General features: G+C 47.0%; 1 protein-coding gene across 2 annotated transcripts in view; it reads left to right on the top strand.

Moving 5' to 3' along the window:
* Positions 1 to 19,164, top strand: part of ROBO4 (roundabout guidance receptor 4) — a 66,638-nt gene that overhangs the window by 4,511 nt on the left and 42,963 nt on the right. Inside the window, exons 2-4 of one of the 2 annotated variants that reach the window (XM_069946516.1) lie at positions 4,587 to 4,889; positions 14,971 to 15,128; positions 15,325 to 15,445. In XM_069946516.1, coding sequence (XP_069802617.1) covers positions 4,587 to 4,889; positions 14,971 to 15,128; positions 15,325 to 15,445 — 582 coding nt within the window. Of the gene's footprint in view, positions 1 to 4,586; positions 4,890 to 13,158; positions 13,245 to 14,970; positions 15,129 to 15,324; positions 15,446 to 19,164 lie in introns of those variants that run through there. The other variant, XM_069946517.1, reaches the window with a different exon arrangement.

Here is a 19,164-nt window from a genome sequence, read left to right as displayed (position 1 = left end):
TCTTTTCTCTGTTACATCTGTCTCTGGGCTGGCCTGGTGACACATATGGCCGCCATAACAACTTTTACAGGGGTCTGTTAGCTTCAGGGGTGGTGGAGGTATCTCTGTGTATCTAAGCTTATTGACCATTAAATGATAACCTGTACTGCATATATATTGGTTGCCAGTCTGTAACCTATACTGTGTATATATTGGCTGCCATCCTGTAACCTATACTGTGTATATATAGGCTGCCATCCTGTAACCTATACTCAGGGCCGGTTTTAGACTAAATGTGGCCCTGGGCAAAGTTGAAGGTGGGGCCCCATATGCTGAAATATTGTAGCAACAATTTAAGGTCCCCATACATTTTATACTTTTGTTGGTGGTACCTGCTGCTCGTGGTGGGTTCGGCCATCAGTGTAAGGTGTATGGGGCTCTCTGGACAGTCTGACAGATGACATCAGTGGACATAGGGGGTCGGACTTGATGGAAAATCAACACCCAACCTCTTTGTTGTCAGAGAGATAAGCCACCATCAGATCTGTCTGGCTATAGCTTATCCCTCTTATAGAGGACACAGGAACACTCATCTGTGCCGAACATTCCTGTGTATGGGGAGGACGGGGCCGGATGGGAGAGAGAATTGTCAGCTGAAGGATTGTTCAGCCAGCAGCTACTGAAAGTGTAAGGACAGTATAAGGGCCGTACTACACGGCCTGATATTCCGGAGAAGTGAGCGCCAATCTAGTAGAATGGAGCTCGCTTACAGAGCCTACCACATGGCTCAATTATTGTGCAGCAAAGGCTGTATATATATAATCTATCATTAGTGATGTCTGTGCAGCCCTTGCTGTATATAGTAAATAATTAAGATATATATATACTACCTGATCACGTTCCCTGGTGTCCTCAGGCCTTGTCTGTGGGATCCTCCAGTCACCGCAGCTGCAGCTCTCACTTCTAGTCCCCTCTCTGAGGTGACAGGCCGCTCAGGCAATCACTGGCCGTAACAAACAGACAAAGCCTGAGGACACCAGGAACATGATCAGGTAAGCAACAGCTTTATTATTTTATATGCACATCAGCCAATGATTTTTAAACTTGCCAAAAGAAAACGATCAGTTGATGATTGTTGTCTTTATTACACAGAGCGATATCGTCCGGATTCGAACAATTTTCGCTCCTTGTATTAGGGCCCTTATTCACATTGAGTCAGTTCAGAAGGTTACATGCCAGGACTGCTGCTAGTGTACATGCCGGGACTGCCGCTACTGTACATGCCAGGACTGCCGCTACTGTACATGCCAGGACTGCCGCTACTGTACATGCTAGGACTGCCGCTAGTGTTGTAAACACAAGAACTATTTATATGAATTGTTTTAAAAAATAAATTAAAAAAAATCACTATATCAGGACCAAATATTACCTCCAAACTGTTATTGAAGAAAACACACTATATACAGGCCAATATTACTACCATAGAGTGACCACAGCGTAATGACTCTATATACAGACCAATATTAGAACCATACCATGACGCCACATAAAGACTCTATATACAGACCAATATTACCACCATAGACTGACCACCACATAATGACTCTATATACACTATATACAGACCAATATTACCGCCATAGACTGACCACCACATAATGACTCTATATACACTATATACAATCCAATATTACCGCCATAGACTGAACACCACATAATGACTCTATATACAGACCAATATTACCACCATAGACTGACCGCCACATAATGACTCTATATTATATACAGACCAATATTAGCACCACACCATAACCGCCACATAATGACACTATACATTCTATATACAGACCAATATTACTGCCATAGACTGACCACCACATAATATAGTTCTGTATATAATGCATACATAGAGTCATTATGTGGCGGTCACTCTATGGCAGTAATATTGGTCTGTATATAGAATGTATAGTGTCATTATGTGGCGGTTATGGTGTGGTGCTAATATTGGTCTGTATATAGAGTCGTTATGCAGTGATCAGTCTATGGTGGTAATATTGGTCTGTATATAGAGTCATTATGTGGCAGTCACTCTATGGCAGTAATGACTGTATATAAACACTATATACAGACCAATATTACCACCATAGACTGACCACCACATAATGACACTATACATTCTATATACAGACCAATATTACTGCCATAGATTGACCGCCACATAATGACTCTATGTATGCATTATATACAAAACTATATTATGTGGTGGTCAGTCTATGGCAGTAATGACTATATATACACTATATACAGACTAATATTACCCCCATACAGTGACCACCACCTAAGGACTGAATACCACCTTATTTTTTTCTCAATAAAACACACCGTATTGCCTTAGTGATGTCATCATACACTATACATAGGAGCTGCAGCCAATCACCGGTCACCTGCAGCAATTACATAGGACGGATGAGGCCGGACAATGGCTGCAGCTCCTATATACAGTCTATTCACTTCTACACTTCTGCTGGACAGTGGAGTCAGCAATGCTAATACACACACACTCACTATACAATATATATATATATATATATATATATATATATACACACACACTAACACATCCATGAAAACACATACAAATCAAAACCATACAGTACACAGACATGTAACACACTACATTCATCCCTCACTACACACTACATATACAGTATACTTACTACCACTAGCAGCATGCTGGGAGTAGTGGTGCATCCTCTAATGTCCATGCAGCAGCAGCAGGTTGGGATCCTCACACTGCAGCCTGCAGCCCTCTCCTCCATGTCCCGACTGCTGTAATATTACACCATGTGACACAGAGGAAGTCACAAGGTGCAGTGAAGCTGGAGGGAGGGGGAGGGGGAGGGGAGGAAGCACACTCGGAGAAGAGCGGGTCCTGCAGCCTCTATGTGACCCCCGATATCAGCCATCAGCTGTAGCCAGGGATCACTGCCAGAGCCTGCAGGACGCTGTCTGTGCACTCCTGCCCCTGACACATACTGTAACTGCCGTAGGGGGCCCCTGGGGGATGGGGGCCCTAGGCATTTGCCCTCTCTCCCCCCCCCTAACGCCGGCCCTGCCTATACTATACTGTGTATATATTGGCTGCCATCCTGTAACCTATACTGTGTATATATTGGCTGCCATCCTGTAACCTATACTGTGTATATATAGGCTGCCATCCTGTAACCTATACTGTGTATATATATTGGCTGCCATCCTGTAACCTATACTGTGTATATATTGGCTGCCATCCTGTAACCTATACTGTGTATATATTGGCTGCCATCCTGTAACCTATACTGTGTATATATTGGCTGCCATCCTGTAACCTATACTGTGTATATATTGGCTGCCATCCTGTAACCTATACTGTGTATATATTGGCTGCCATCCTGTAACCTATACTGTGTATATATATTGGCTACCATCCTGTAACCTATACTGTATATATATTGGCTGCCATCCTGTAACCTATACTGTGTATATATTGGCTGCCATCCTGTAACCTATACTGTGTATATATTGGCTGCCATCCTGTAACCTATACTGTGTATATATTGGCTGCCATCCTGTAACCTATACTGTGTATATATTGGTTGCCATTCTGTAACCTATACTGTGTATATATAGGCTGCCATCCTGTAACCTATACTGTGTATATATATTGGCTGCCATCCTGTAACCTATACTGTGTATATATTGGCTGCCATTCTGTAACCTATACTGTGTATATATAGGCTGCCATCCTGTAACCTATACTGTGTATATATATTGGCTGCCATCCTGTAACCTATACTGTGTATATATATTGGCTGCCATCCTGTAACCTATACTGTGTATATATTGGCTGCCATCCTGTAACCTATACTGTGTATATATATTGGCTGCCATCCTGTAACCTATACTGTGTATATATATTGGCTGCCATCCTGTAACCTATACTGTGTATATATTGGCTGCCATCCTGTAACCTATACTGTGTATATATAGACTGCCATCCTGTAACCTATACTGTGTATATATTGGTTGTCATCCTGTAACCTATACTGTGTATATATTGGCTGCCATCCTGTAACCTATACTGTGTATATATTGGTTGTCATCCTGTAACCTATACTGTGTATATATTGGCTGCCATCCTGTAACCTATACTGTATATATATTGGCTGCCATCCTGTAACCTGTACTGTTGTATATATTGGTTGCCATCCCGTAACCTGTACTGTTGTATATATTGGTTGTCATCCTGTAACTTGTACTGTTGTATATATTGGTTGTCATCCTCTTACTTGTACTGTTGTATATATTGGTTGCCATCCTGTTACTTATACTGTTGTATATATTGGTTGCCATCCTGTAACCTGTACTGTTGTATATATTGGTTGTCATCCTGTAACTTGTACTGTTGTATATATTGGTTGCCATCCTGTTACTTATACTGTTGTATATATTGGTTGCCATCCTGTAACCTGTACTGTTGTATATATTGGTTATCATCCTGTTACTTGTACCGTTGTATATATCGGTTGTCATCCTGTTATATAAATATTCATTTTTTTACTATTTAGGTTCCAAATCCCGCATCGGTGACTCTGTGCCGCGGATCATTGAGCATCCCTCCGACCTTGTGGTACGACGAGACCAGCCTGGCACCCTGAACTGTCGCGCTGAGGGGACTCCGGAGCCCACCATAGAATGGTACCGAAACGGGGAACTTGTAAACTTCTCTAAGGGCCACAACTCCCTGATCCTCGGGGGCTCCATGTTCTTCTTACATATTAAAGGAAAGTCTGATGAAGGAGTTTACACCTGTGTGGCAAGGAACCACCTGGGGATGGCCGTCAGCCGCAACGCATCACTCACTATTGCTGGTAAGTCCATAATAATCTCATATCAGTAGGGATCTATGCTCTGGGACCAGATTATCACGGTGGTGCAAATAATTTGGGGCATGGTGGTGCAGACCATTAGGGGCATGATGGTGCAGACCATTAGGGGCATGGTGGCGCAGACCATTAGGGTTACAGTGGTGCAGACTATTAGGGGCATAGTGGCGCAGATCATTAGGGGCATGGTGGCGCAGACCATTAGGGGCATGGTGGCGCAGACCATTAGGGTTACGGTGGTGCAGATTATTAGGGGCATGGTGGTGCAGACTATTAGGGGCATGGTGGCTCACACTATTAGGGGCATGGTGGCGCAGACCATTAGGGGCATGGTGGCACAGACCATTAGGGGCATGGTGGTGTAGACCATTAGGGTTACGGTGGTTCAGATTATTAGGGGCATGGTGGTGCAGACCATTAGGGGCATGGTGGCGTAGACCATTAGGGTTACGGTGGTTCAGATTATTAGGGGCATGGTGGTGCAGACCATTAGGGGCATGGTGGCGCAGACCATTAGGGGCATGGTGGCATAGACCATTAGGGTTACGGTGGTTCAGATTATTAGGGGCATGGTGGTGCAGACCATTAGGGGCATGGTGGCGCAGACTATTAGGGGCATGGTGGCCCAGACCTTTAGGGGCATGGTGGCGCAGACCATTAGGGTTACGGTGGTGCAGACTATTAGGGGCATGGTGGTGCAGTTTTTTAGGGGCATGGTGGCGCAGACCATTAGGGTTATGGTGGTGCAGACTATTAGGGGCATGGTGGTGCAGACTTTTAGGGGCATGGTGGTACAGACTTTTAGGGGCATGGTGGTGAAGACCATTAGGGGCATGGTGATGCAGACCATTAGGATTACGGTGGTGCACATTATTAGGAGCATGGTGGTGCAGACTATTAGAGGCATGGTGGTGCAGACTATTAGAGGCATGGTGGTGCAGACTTTTAGGGGCATGGTGGTGAAGACCATTAGAGGCATGGTGGCGCAGACCATTAGGATTACGGTGGTGCACATTATTAGGAGCATGGTGGCGCAGACCATTAGGGGCATGGTGGTGAAGATTATTAGGGGCATCAATAATTATGGGGGCACAAAACTAATTACTTGAATCCTCTATACTCCCCTGTGTACCATTACTCATGATGAATAAGGACTGAGAACAGTGTAAAATGGCGCTTTCACATACATAACCACGTAAAATTAAAGGAGTTGTCCAGGATTCGAAAATTATGGCTGCGTTTTTCCAGCAGCAGCACCGCCTTCCCTGTTCTCAGTTGGTGGGTGGTAATGAAGTTGAGTTCCACGGAAGTGAACTGAGCCAAGTTTTAATATGTACAAATCGAGTGTGGTGCAGTTTGCGGATGACTGTGGAAGTGGCTGTAATCCTGGATAACCTCTTTATGCAGTTACATTCAGTGACGTCTCCTCTGATCAGAGCTGCCCACTTTTCCTTTTCTTCTCCACCTGGCCCGGCGATCATAAAGATTTGTGATACCTCATCTCTTCAGAATCTACCAAACATTTTAGGCTCCAGTACCATCTTTACCTCTATACAAAGTACCCATCTGTATTGCTTATAACTGTAATGTGCCCACCTTGTGCCCATTGTAGTATTTTGGCCCAATTTCGGCCCCTCTTTGCCTCCATATAGTAGTTAGCCCCTTCTGAGCCTCCATATAGTAGGTAAACCCCTCTGTGCTCCCATATAGTATTTAGGGCCCCCTCTGTGCCCCCATATAGTAGTTAAGCCCCCCTCTGTGCATCTATATAGTATTAAGGCCGCAATGTGCAGGTAGCCCCCCAGTAGGCAGTCCCCCAGGTAGGTAGGCATCCCCCTTGTAGGTAATCCCACCTCAGTAGGTAGTATCCTCTCATGTAGGCACCCCCTGTAGGTGGTCTCTTTCTGAGCGTATCCTGTAACTGTGTGTGACTACATAGCGCAGGCGGTAATACTTTGGAAACCTGCAAAATGCTAGTATAGGCTTGGAAATAGTCCAAAGGCAGTTGAAATGAGTGGGCATGGGTATGCGATCGTATACATTGGCATACTTTCTTTATTGGTATACCCACTTCTCCCCAGTACACTGTTCACAAAAAGCCTCATATGTCATTAAAGGGAACCTGTCACCCCCGTGCCAGGGTCAAGGCCGCCCGACCCCCCCGCTAGAGCCCGGAAACTTACCCCATCTTGCCAAGTCCCGTTCCTGGAGCCGGTCCCGGGATGGAGATATCCCCATCTGGAGCCCGGGGCGTGCGCTGCTGAGATGAGTCCGACGGCCATAGAGAATGACGGCTCCATTCTCTATACCTTAATGGATTGGCGCCGGTGTGAGGATGCCGCCTGGTTCTCACAAACGGTGCCAGTCTTTTCGGGAGCACTGGAGGCAGGCCCACAAGCCCTCGGTGTGAAGAAACCCCCTCCCCTCTAAGACACGGCTCCACTGATTCTAATGGAGCCATATCACAGATGGGAGATGGGCCTGCCCCCCGTGCTCCCAAAAAGACTGGCGCCATGCGTGGGAACAGGGCGGCGGCTCAAAAAAAACTGCGCCATTGGCATCCTTGTGCCGATCCATTAAGGTTTATAACCCAAAGCGATTCGCTTTAAGGGTCTGACAAAAATCTGACTTTAAAGTGTCACTGTCGTTTAAAAAATTTTGGGGGGCAGAAATCAATAGTACAGATGATTTAAAAAAAAAACAAAAAAACTTTAAATTTCTTAAAAACTGTAATTGGGTTTATTAGCCGAAAAATGCATTTTTATCATGAAAAAGCAGTTTGGAGTTCTCCCCCATCTTCATGGTTTTCTATGGAGAGGGGAGGGGTGGAGGGAGATGAGGCCCCAAAACAGGATAACAAAGAGTTAATTTACAGCTACATCACGGGGCTATCTCCTCTGACAGTCAGCACTGACCTCTGAATACCGGCTTTTACACAGCTGCAGCTGTGTAATCCTTTGTTCTCTGCTGGCGACTAATCTCCCTCCTCCTCTCTCCATAGAACAGACAGGACTCGACTGATGTAAAAGAGTCGAGATTTCCCGATAATGAGCAGTGGATGGGAGAGGGGGGGGGGGACCTGAGGAAAGTCTTTTTGAATGCAGATAATGGCATATTTGCCTAATAAACCCAATTACAAAGTTTCTTAAAATCGCCTGGACTATTGATTTCTGCAAAAAATAAAAAATAAAAGGACAGTGACACTTTAAGGCAGTGTTCCCCAACCTGTGGCTCTCCAGCTGGTGCAAAACAATTGGCTTCAGCTGTCCAGGCATGATGGGAGCTGCAGCATAAAATTGCAACAAAGTTGCTGACTGCCTTAATCATGTGACCCGGCTACAATGTATGGATCATCCTCCCAGCATTCCTGCCTATCCTGAGCACAATGATTAACGAGACGATTAATTAGCGATGTTGTTACTTCCCGTCACTGGCGTCTTTCTTTAACACTCGCTTTGCTGTCACGTTTTTGTGTTTTCTTGTTGGCTCCCACAGGATTTCTATAGATCCAGACCCCGGGGTCAGTGTTAATACATATTCAGCGGCCGGCTTCATTATTACACGTAACGAGGAGACAGAGGGGACGGGACAGAGCGCGTGCGAGCCGGATACTGCTACTTATATACAGCACAGGGGGGCTGTCCAGTTTTGTTATAACTAAAGCTTAAGCAAAAAAAAATCAACTGGTGCCAGAAATTGCCAGAGATTTGTCATTTACATCTATTACTATCTTTCAGTACTTATCAGCTGCTGTATGTCCTGCAGGATGTGATGTACTCTTTCCAGTCTGGGGAGCAGGAGAGGTTTTCTATGGGGACTTGCTATTACTCTGGACAGTTCCTGACATAGAAAGAGGTGGCAGCAACAAAAACTGTGTTAGACCAGAGAGAATACACCACATCCTGCAGGGCATACAGCAGCTGATAAGTACTGGACGACTTTTTAAATAAAAGTAGAGTAAATTTTGTAAATTTTTTTAAAATAGAAGTACAAATCTTTGGCACTTTCTGGCACCAGTTGATTTGAAAGAATTTTTTTTTTGCTGAACTACCCCTTTAATTAACTTAAAGCAATTAATTTAGCATTTTCAAGATCTCTGCTTGCTGTAATTATCAGTTCTCACAGCGGTGGGTTTGCTACATTTCTACCTAGTCTAGGAAATTATCTGTGAGCCTAAGGGTACCTTTAGACATAGAGAGATTTATCTGACAAATTTTTGAAGCCAAAGCCAGGAATGGATTTGAAAACAGGAGAAATCTCAGTCTTTCCTTTATGAACTGTTCTCTGTTTATAGTCTGTTCCTGGCTTTGGCTTCCAAAATCTGTCAGATAAATCTGTCTGTGTAAAGGCACCCTAAGAGGCAGACCTGGAACATTTTACCTGCACTGACACATAGTAACAAAAACTGCAATCAGAACAGATGGAGGCTATGGCAACGTGTCATTATAGTGCTTGAAAAGCACTATATTGTAATCCGTATTCTTCTTCTTCTTCTTCCGTTTCTTCTTCTTCTTCTTCCAGCCATTTTTCTACGCGTAATACAGCCCGAACCGCTTTGTGCACACACTCTGTTCAGACTGCGTTTCGAAGCCCTCGGCGGTGTGTGGTGTGCTATTTTTCGTTTCGATCGGATTTGTCGTTTTTAAGAAATTTACGTTTAAAGACCCCAAATTTCCCATAGAAAATAATGGCCCATTGCAAATAATGGCCACACTCTAACCGCTAACAGCCAATCACAGCACATATGCAAATAGCTGAGATATAGCAGCCAATAGGAACTCTAAGGTCTCGTCAGGCAATGTATCACACCATCCACAGTCACATGTCCACTATAGAAGACATGTCCAATAGAAGATGTAATATATGGAAGGTCCTTAACGATTTTGTCTTACTGACATGAGTAAGATTGTCATGGTAACCGAGCAATGATCTTTACCATTATAAGTACCCAGATCGCTCTTAAAGGGACCCAGATCGCTCTTAAAGGGACCCAGGTCGCCCTTAAAGGAACGCAAGTCGCTCTTAAAGGGACCCAAGTCGCTCTTAAAGGGACGGGAGCCATGTCGTTCTTAAAGGGACCAAAGTCGTTCTTAAAGGGACCCAAGTCGCTCTTAAAGGGGCGGGACCCAAGTGGCTCTTAAAGGGGCAGGACCCAAGTCGCTCTTAGAGGGGCGGGACCCAAGTCGCTCTTAAAAGGACGGGACCCAAGTCGCTCTTAAAGGGACGGGACCCAAGTCGCTCTTAAAGGGTCCCATGTAGCTCTTAAGGGGATCCAAAATGCTCTTAAAGGGACGGGACCCAAGTTGCTCTTAAACGGACGGAATACATGTTGCTCTTAAAGGGACCCAAGTCACTCCAAAAGGTATGGGACCCATGTCGCTCTTAAAGAGACCCATGTCGCTAGAGTGACCTGGGTCACTTTAAGTGCGACCCGGGTCCCTTTAAGAGCGACCCGGGTCCCTTTAAGAGCGACCTGGGTCCCTTTATAAGCGACCTGGTTCCCTTTATGAGCGACCTTGGTCCCTTTATGAGCGACCTGGGTCCCTTTATGAGCGACCTGGGTCCCTTTAAGAGCGACCTGGGTCCTTTTAAGAGCGAAATGTGTCCCTTCAAGAGCGAAATATGTCCCTTTAAGAGCGACCTGGGTCCCTTTAAGAGTGAAATGGGTCCCTTTAAGAGCGACCTGGGTCCCTTTAAGAGACAAATGGGTGCCTTTAAGAGCGAAATGGGTCCCTTTAAGAGCGACCTGGGTCCCTTTAAGAGCGAAATGGGTCCCTTTAAGAGCGACCTGGGTCCCTTTAAGAGCAAAATATGTCCCTTTAAGAGCAAAATGGGTCATTTTAAGAGCGACCTGGGTCCCTTTAAGAGCGAAATGGGTCCCTTTAAGCGTGAAATTGGTCCCTTTTAAGAGTGAAATTGGTCCCTTTAAGAGCGAAATATGTCCCTTTAAGAGCGACCTGGGTCCCTTTAAGAACGACCTTGGTCCATTTAAGAGCGACCTGGGTCCCTTTATGAGCGACCTGGGTCCCTTTATGAGCGACCTGGGTCCCTTTAAGAGCTACCTGGGTCCTTTTAAGAGCGAAATGTGTCCCTTCAAGAGCGAAATATGTCCCTTTAAGAGCGACCTGGGTCCCTTTAAGAGTGAAATGGGTGCCTTTAAGAGCGAAATGGGTCCTTTTAAGAGCGACCTGGGTCCCTTTAAGAGTGAAATGGGTCCCTTTAAGAGCAAAATGGGTGATTTTAAGAGCGACCTGGGTCCCTTTAAGAGTGAAATGGGTCCCTTTAAGAGTGAAATTGGTCCCTTTAAGAGCGAAATATGTCCCTCTAAGAGCAAAATGGGTCCCTTTAAGAGCGACCTTGGTCCCTTTAAGAGCGACCTGGGTCCCTTTAAGAGCGACCTGGGTCCCTTTAAGAGCAGAATTGGTCCCTTTAAGAGCGACCTGGGTCCCTTTAAGAGAAACCTGGGTCCCTTTAAGAGCAACCTGGGTCCCGCGGCAGCCGAATACAAACAAGTGCCGAGCCGGGGACGGCACCATCTTGAACGAGTCCCCGGCCGGCATCAGACAGGGAGATCGCTCTCCCCCACTAGACACCAGGGAACGGTTGCCTCCGGTAATCGGAGGCAACTGTCAACTTTGACAGCTGCCTCCGATTAGCTAATTAGCGGGCACAGCGATCAGACCGTGCCCGCTAATAGCGGCGGTCCTGGGCTACACGCGGCACCCGGGATCGCGGCGCTTCAAAGCGGGGTCGCCGCGCGTCCCCGCTTTGAAGTGCTATTGAGGACATATGACGTACGGGTACGTCATATGTCCTTAAGAGGTTAAGTGCGATCTGGGTCCCTTTAAGAGCGACCTGGGTCCCCTTAAAAGCGACCTGGGTCCCTTTAAGAGCGACCTGGGTCCCTTTAAGAGCGACCTGGGTCCCCTTAAAAGCGACCTGGGTCCCTTTAAGAGCAAAATGGGTCCTTTTAACCCTTTCAGGACCAAGGCAAATTTTATGAATATGACCTGTGTCACTTTATTCATCAATAACTTAGGAATACTTTTACCAATCCCTCTGATTCCAAGATTGTTTTTTTGTTACATATTCTACTTTATGTTAGTGGTAAATTTGAAAAAACTATATCAAAGGCTCATAAGTGGTAGACGGGACACTAGATTATATAGTGCAATACAAATTTTATTGGATAGACAAAAAACAACAGTGCTTCATATGTACAGTGAATGGATTTCTTTAGAAGGCAAGATAGCATCCATATTGGATAGATGAACAGTACATGGATTAGTAGGTAGGTGTCTGTCCACGGTAGTGGTGGCTAATGCATCCTACCTCACTCTAGGGGACCGCTGGGACTTAAGCAACCTTAGTACCCAGCGGAAAATGTCCCTATTCTTTTGATAGGTGCAAAGATCCGTCTAGGAGTGGTAGTGTCGTCACCTCCTATCAGTTGGTAATGGTCATACGTCTGTATAGTATATGTGAATACAGGGCTGTACAGTATCAGTTCAGCGTAGATTATGATAAATACTGAGATCTAAAACAGCAGTTTGAATTATTCCAATTATTTTATCGCAGTAGTAAATACGCTGCATATACGGTGTGTGAGTTTATACCCTAAGGGTAGGGACGGGGAACCTTCAGCCCTCCAGCAAAACCAATCCCATCATGCTTGGACAGTCAAGCCCTTGTTTAGGGAGTCCGGCCCTGGGTTTAGGGAGTCCGGCCCTGGGTTTAGGGAGTCCGGCCCTGGGTTTAGGGAGGCCGCCCTGGGTTTAGGGAGGCCGGCCCTGGGTTTAGGGAGGCCGGCCCTGGGTTTAGGGAGGCCGGCCCTGGGTTTAGGGAGGCCGGCCTTGGGTTTCTGGCAGATGAGAGGATCCTGTCACTGTATGTATACACATAGATCAAAGTCCCCATTAGGGGCTCCTGTTGCAGCCTCCATCATGGAGGGGGAGGATAGCATGCAGCAATATTTTATCAAAACTAAAGAAACCTCTGTGGAGACAGAGGGGGCCAGGGTTGAGGAGGAGTGGGGGCAAACAGGGCAATTACCCAGGACCCCCATCCCCCTGCTGCTGCCATGGTGCCAGTAAGTCAGAGGCTAGACTGCTTTAGGGGAAGCCTATACCAGAACACTTACTACAGCTGCCAGCTTCTGCAAAGTTCCCGGTTAATATCTCCCCCCCCCCCCTCACCTCATCTGGTCCCTGTTTAGGTCAGGACAGACAGGGAGGGGCAGGAGCAGGAGAGTCTGCAGACACCATTAGGGCCCCTGACCCCTCCCTGCTACATACAGCAGACTGATGTCACCTGTCACTGCACCTGCCGCCTGTACAAAAGGTAAGTATCTTCATGTGTAATATGTGTGTGTGTGTGTGTGTGTGTGTGTGCAATATACATGGTGTATGTATGATAATGTATACTGTATGTTATATACATGGTGTATGTGTGATATATGTATACTGTATGTTATATACATGGTGTATGTGTGATATATGTATACTGTATGTTATATACATGGTGTATGTGTGATATATGTATACTGTATGCTATATACATGGTGTATGTGTGATATATGTATACTGTATATTATATACATGGTGTATGTGTGATATATGTATACTGTATATTATATACATGGTGTATGTGTGCTATATGTATACTGTATATTATATACATGGTGTATGTATGATATATGTATACTGTATATTATATACATGGTGTATGTGTGATATATGTATACTGTATATTATATACATGGTGTATGTGTGATATATGTATACTGTATATTATATACATGGTGTGTGTGTGATATATGTATACTGTATATTATATACATGGTGTATGTGTGATATATGTATACTGTATATTATATACATGGTGTATGTGTGATATATGTATACTGTATGTTATATACATGGTGTGTGTGTGTGATATATGTATACTGTATTTTATATACATGGTGTGTGTGTGATATATGTATACTGTATGTTATATACATGGTGTGTGTGTGTGATATATGTATACTGTATTTTATATACATGGTGTGTGTGTGATATATGTATACTGTATTTTATATACATGGTGTGTGTGTGATATATGTAAACTGTATGCAATACACTTGGTATATGTATACTGTATGATATACACATGGCGCATGTATGATATATGTATATGTATACTGTATGTATACAGCATAACAGCATAATGGGCCCCTGGGCAGTATGGATGTTGGCTGCATGATACATCTGGCATCCACAAGTGATGGAGCAGGCGACCCACCCACTGAAACTACAGGGCAGGACGGGGGTTAAAGGGGAAGTTCGGGCAAAATAATTTTGAGATATTATGGCCCAACAAAAGTTATGAAAATTACTAATAGACACTTATTATGGGAAACGAACCTATAGTGCATTTTCTCTGCACTTACTACAGCATGGCCTGTTCAGGTCTCTGTAAAGTTGGTGATGTCATGTCACATAAACTGCCGACACCTGCTGCTCCTGTCAGTTCCACCGCTGCGGCTGGTGTTGGCAGTGTATGTGACGTGACATCACCAACTTCACAGAGACCTGAATAGGCCATGCTGTAGTAAGTGCAGAGAAAATGCACTATAGGTTCGTTTCCCATAATAAGTGTCTATTAGTAATTTTCATAACTTTTGTTGGGCCATAACATATCTCAAAATTATTTTGCCCGGACTCTCCCTTTAAAGCGTTTTTTTTTTTTTGTTTTGTTTTTTTGGCATGTGTTTGCCTGTAGAATATGGCTTCTACCTTTTTGCATTCTGCTACCTGTTACTGTGTGGGGGCAGTATGGGGGTCTTTTGCTTAGTGGATTTTATTCAGTTACAGTATTGTATCGATACTTGGGACCCCACTTTTAAATTTTGCCCAGGGCCTTACTTAGTCTAAAGCCGGCCCTGGACCCAGTGGACTCCATTATAGGTCAGTGGAGTCTCTAGGTGCCCGTCATGTGATAGATCCAGCTCTGCATCGTGGTATAGGTTTTCTATGGAAAGCATGGCACACCCCCCTTCTGTGTTGTAATTTCTTGTTTCTTTCAGTCCTGAAGGATGAATTTCGCCAGGAGCCATTGGATAGGGTTGTGATCGCAGGGAGGACACTGGTGATCGACTGCTCCCCACCCAAAGGACACCCCGAGCCTGTCGTAACATGGCGGAAAAATGGAGTGCTTCTGGACAGAAACAACAGCCGCTACGTGGTACAGTCCAAGGGTTATATGTAACTGATGCCATCAGGAGAAATAAGGAAATATAGGAGGGAATTAGTGAATGAAGGGTTATCAGAGCCCCTTTAAGTGAATGCATGTCACCCACCTACCCGTCTGCATTGTGCCCGGCTCTCAGGTTTTATTATAGTTGCTTTCATTGATTATTTCCCCTTTTGTGAACCCCTAGTTTGCTGCCGGTAGACTCTCCATCGCCCCTACACTGAGCTCAGATGCCGGGGTATATATGTGTGTGGCGTCCAACCAAGCCGGCGAGAGGACAAGTCGTGGTGCTGTGATCTCTGTGCTGGGTGAGTGACTGGTTGTAACTCCATGATGCTGATAGATGTAGAGAGACAATAACCTGATGATGGGTCTCCATCCAAAAAGTCTGTAGAATTTACATATCCTTTACTAAGGTCAGGATCTTTGCTTCCTATCGGTGATCCCTTTATGTATACTCCAGAGCTGCACTCACTATTCTGCTGGTAGGGTCACTGTGTACATACATTACTTATCCTGTACTGATCCTAAGTCACATCCCGTATTATACTCCAGAGCTGCACTCACTATTCTGCTGGTAGGGTCACTGTGTACATACATTACTTATCCTGTACTGATCCTAAGTCACATCCGTATTATACTCCAGAGCTGCACTCACTATTCTGCTCTGCTGGTGGGGTCACTGTGTATATACATTACTTATCCTGTTGCTGAATTATGTATTATACTCCAGAGCTGCACTCACTATTCTGCTGGTGGGGTCACTGTGTACATACATGACATGGGGAAAACTGATCTCCCTGCCGTAGCCTTGACCCTCCTGACTCACTCACAAAAGAGGGCCCCCCCCCGCCCTCCAACCAACCCCTCCCTCAATGAAACACGTTACAACTGTTTCTTTGGAAAATATATGGCCACAGCAGCCAATGTTTATTAACATAAATAACAACAAACATGAACAATCAATCCAACATACCATATCACCCTAATATGTAAACTACTATTTATCCCAACACAGGAAGAAGGGGGTCCTTGAGGCTAAAAAATCCTACGGGTACGAACCGGCCATCCTCCTCTTCTTATATTCTCCGCCCCCAGCCGGTTACCTCAGGCTCAAGGGCCCTCCGTTCCTCAATGACCACCGGCCGATTCCTTCCCAACTCCACCAACTACTCCCCGGGACACCACCCAGACAGGAGCCCATACCCCTCACCATTATCCGTGAGCCACCTGTTAAAGTGGGGGTGCATTCTTATTATGTGCTCCCCCCATAATAGTAACCAACCCCAAGGACCCCCTACCCCGCCAACCCCGCTGCTATGACATACAACCCTTCCCAACCCCTGATGCAAACAGAAAAAACCCCAACAAACTTAGGGAGGGAGGGTGGGACTCTTTGCTGCTTGCTCCACCGTGGCTGCACGTGTTGGACAGAGGAGGGGTTTTATACCCCCTCCCCTGCTCAACCACCCCCACTCCCCCTCCCTCTTCCTTACTCCTGTCCCCTTATTCCATTAACCCCTTCCCGACAGTTTCCCTGTCATGCCGGCCTCCCTCCAACTTCGTCTTCGTCCGGCCTCTCTTGACATGGGGAAAACTGATCTCCCTGCCGTAGCCTTGACCCTCCTGACTCACTCACAAAAGAGGGCCCCCCCCGCCCTCCAACCAACCCCTCCCTCAATGAAACACGTTACAACTGTTTCTTTGGAAAATATATGGCCACAGCAGCCAATGTTTATTAACATAAATAACAACAAACATGAACAATCAATCCAACATACCATATCACCCTAATATGTAAACTACTATTTATCCCAACACAGGAAGAAGGGGGTCCTTGAGGCTAAAAAATCCTACGGGTACGAACCGGCCATCCTCCTCTTCTTATATTCTCCGCCCCCAGCCGGTTACCTCAGGCTCAAGGGCCCTCCGTTCCTCAATGACCACCGGCCGATTCCTTCCCAACTCCACCAACTACTCCCCGGGACACCACCCAGACAGGAGCCCATACCCCTCACCATTATCCGTGAGCCACCTGTTAAAGTGGGGGTGCATTCTTATTATGTGCTCCCCCCATAATAGTAACCAACCCCAAGGACCCCCTACCCCGCCACCGCGAGCACACTTGACACCTTAAGTGTGCAAGCCCCTCCACAAACCAATAGCCCTCTCAATGCCCTCCTGCAGCCCTAGCGCCCACAAGTCCATGCCAATGGCGTTCAGATGTACGCCATCCCCCAGCCAATAATTAGCCGCAGTATTCTCCAGGTCCCGATGGCGCACCGCCACCCCTCCATTACGAGCCACAAACGCAGCCACCGCCCTATTTACCTTCACCCGAGCGCGATTGAGACGCTCCACCGACCTCGCCACCTGCCACGACTTCCGGGGAACTATGTCCGACCATACGACCAGCACGTCCGGGAATGTCCGCCAAAGCCGCAGCAAGTCATACCGAATATCCTTGACCAATTCCCGGAAGGGGCGTCGCCCCAGGTCGTTACCCCCTAAATGGACCACCAACACATCCGGCGGTCTATCAAGGCGAGCAAACCTATGCAAATCAGGGAGGAGCCGATTCCACACCATGCCACCTACCCCTAGCCATCGCAACACCACCTCCGACCTGGAGAATCCCAGCTGTCGTCCCTCCGGCCGAACCGCGGCCCGTTGAGCCCCCCGACTGACATATGAATGTCCCATGATCCACACTAAACGGGGGCCGGCATCTAAGATCCGAGAGAAACAAAACAAACAAGAGAGGGAGAACCATTAACCACCAGAACACAGTCCACACCACAATGCATTCCCCCCCCCCCCCCCCCCCACCCCCAACAGCCCTCCCCACCAGAAACCTGCTCAAACGGTGCCGGCCCCCCCACACCTCCCAGTCCGGACCCAACCGCCTCACACCAAGTGAGGCCGGACATAGGACCGATAGCGCCCCGACTCCCAGCGCCCTATGCGCTGCACCACCTCTACCCCCAAGCCCCTGCCAGCCGCCTCCGTGGCCGCCCCGATCCGGAATGAATGCGGGGCAAAAGCAGAGCTATCCACCCCCAGGGCCTCCAAACCTCGACGAAAAATCGCCGTAAACTGATACCGCGACAAAAACGACCCATCCCCGTGCCGCAGTAGCGGGCCCACCTGAGTCCCCCTGAACACCAAGAAACGCTCCAGACACAACACCGGGCACATCACCGCCCCTCGGACCTCCTTCAACCGCACATCTCGCCCCCTACCCTCCTGATCCGTCTTGGACCGGCGCAAGCGAAAAACCACACCACCTGGCTCCTGTCGTACATCCTCCCGCAGCAAACCTCCGGCCCGCTTGGCCGACGGGGACACCAGCTCCCCCACCCTCAAGGCCCCAAAAAACGCCCACGAATATGCCAGCCTAAACAGCGCCACTTCCAACTCTGAGCTACATAAACCAACCAAAGCATCGCCCAAACGTTCCAACAATCGAAACGACACCGGCCTCCTCGTATCAGGCCGCACCTTACCCCTCCTGAACCCCTTCAGAGCCTGCCGGACCATAAAATCCTTCGTAGGATCTTGATACCCCCTCAACTTAAAGCCGAAAGCCAGAGCCGCCACCATGCGATTCACCCGAGACACTGACCAGCCCGCCGCCGAAACACCACCTAACCATGCCAGTACTGCCAGCACCCGGTCTCCATCCGTCTGCACTACACCCCATCCTCTCTCCCACTCCGTCCACTCCTCCCATGCTGCCGAGTAAGCCGACCATGTGTTCCTAGCCAGGGAAGCCCGTATCAGCTCCCCCGCCGACCTCAGACCAACCGCCAAAGATGTTGCGGGCAGGCGATCCCCTCTGCGGCGGCCTCTGGAACCAACGACCGAAAACGCTCCCACTCCTGGCGAGAAAGAGAATCGGCCACTGAGTTATTGATTCCCGGCACATGAACCGCCACCACCCACGAATTGAGAGCTAAACAGCGCAGCACCAAATGCCGAAGAAGCCGCACCACCGGGGGAGAAGAAGCCGAACCAGAATTAATCG

Source organism: Dendropsophus ebraccatus, chromosome 12 (assembly GCF_027789765.1).
Source record: "Dendropsophus ebraccatus isolate aDenEbr1 chromosome 12, aDenEbr1.pat, whole genome shotgun sequence".
Taxonomy (NCBI): domain Eukaryota; kingdom Metazoa; phylum Chordata; class Amphibia; order Anura; family Hylidae; genus Dendropsophus; species Dendropsophus ebraccatus.
This window is presented reverse-complemented; position numbering and strand designations above follow the sequence as displayed.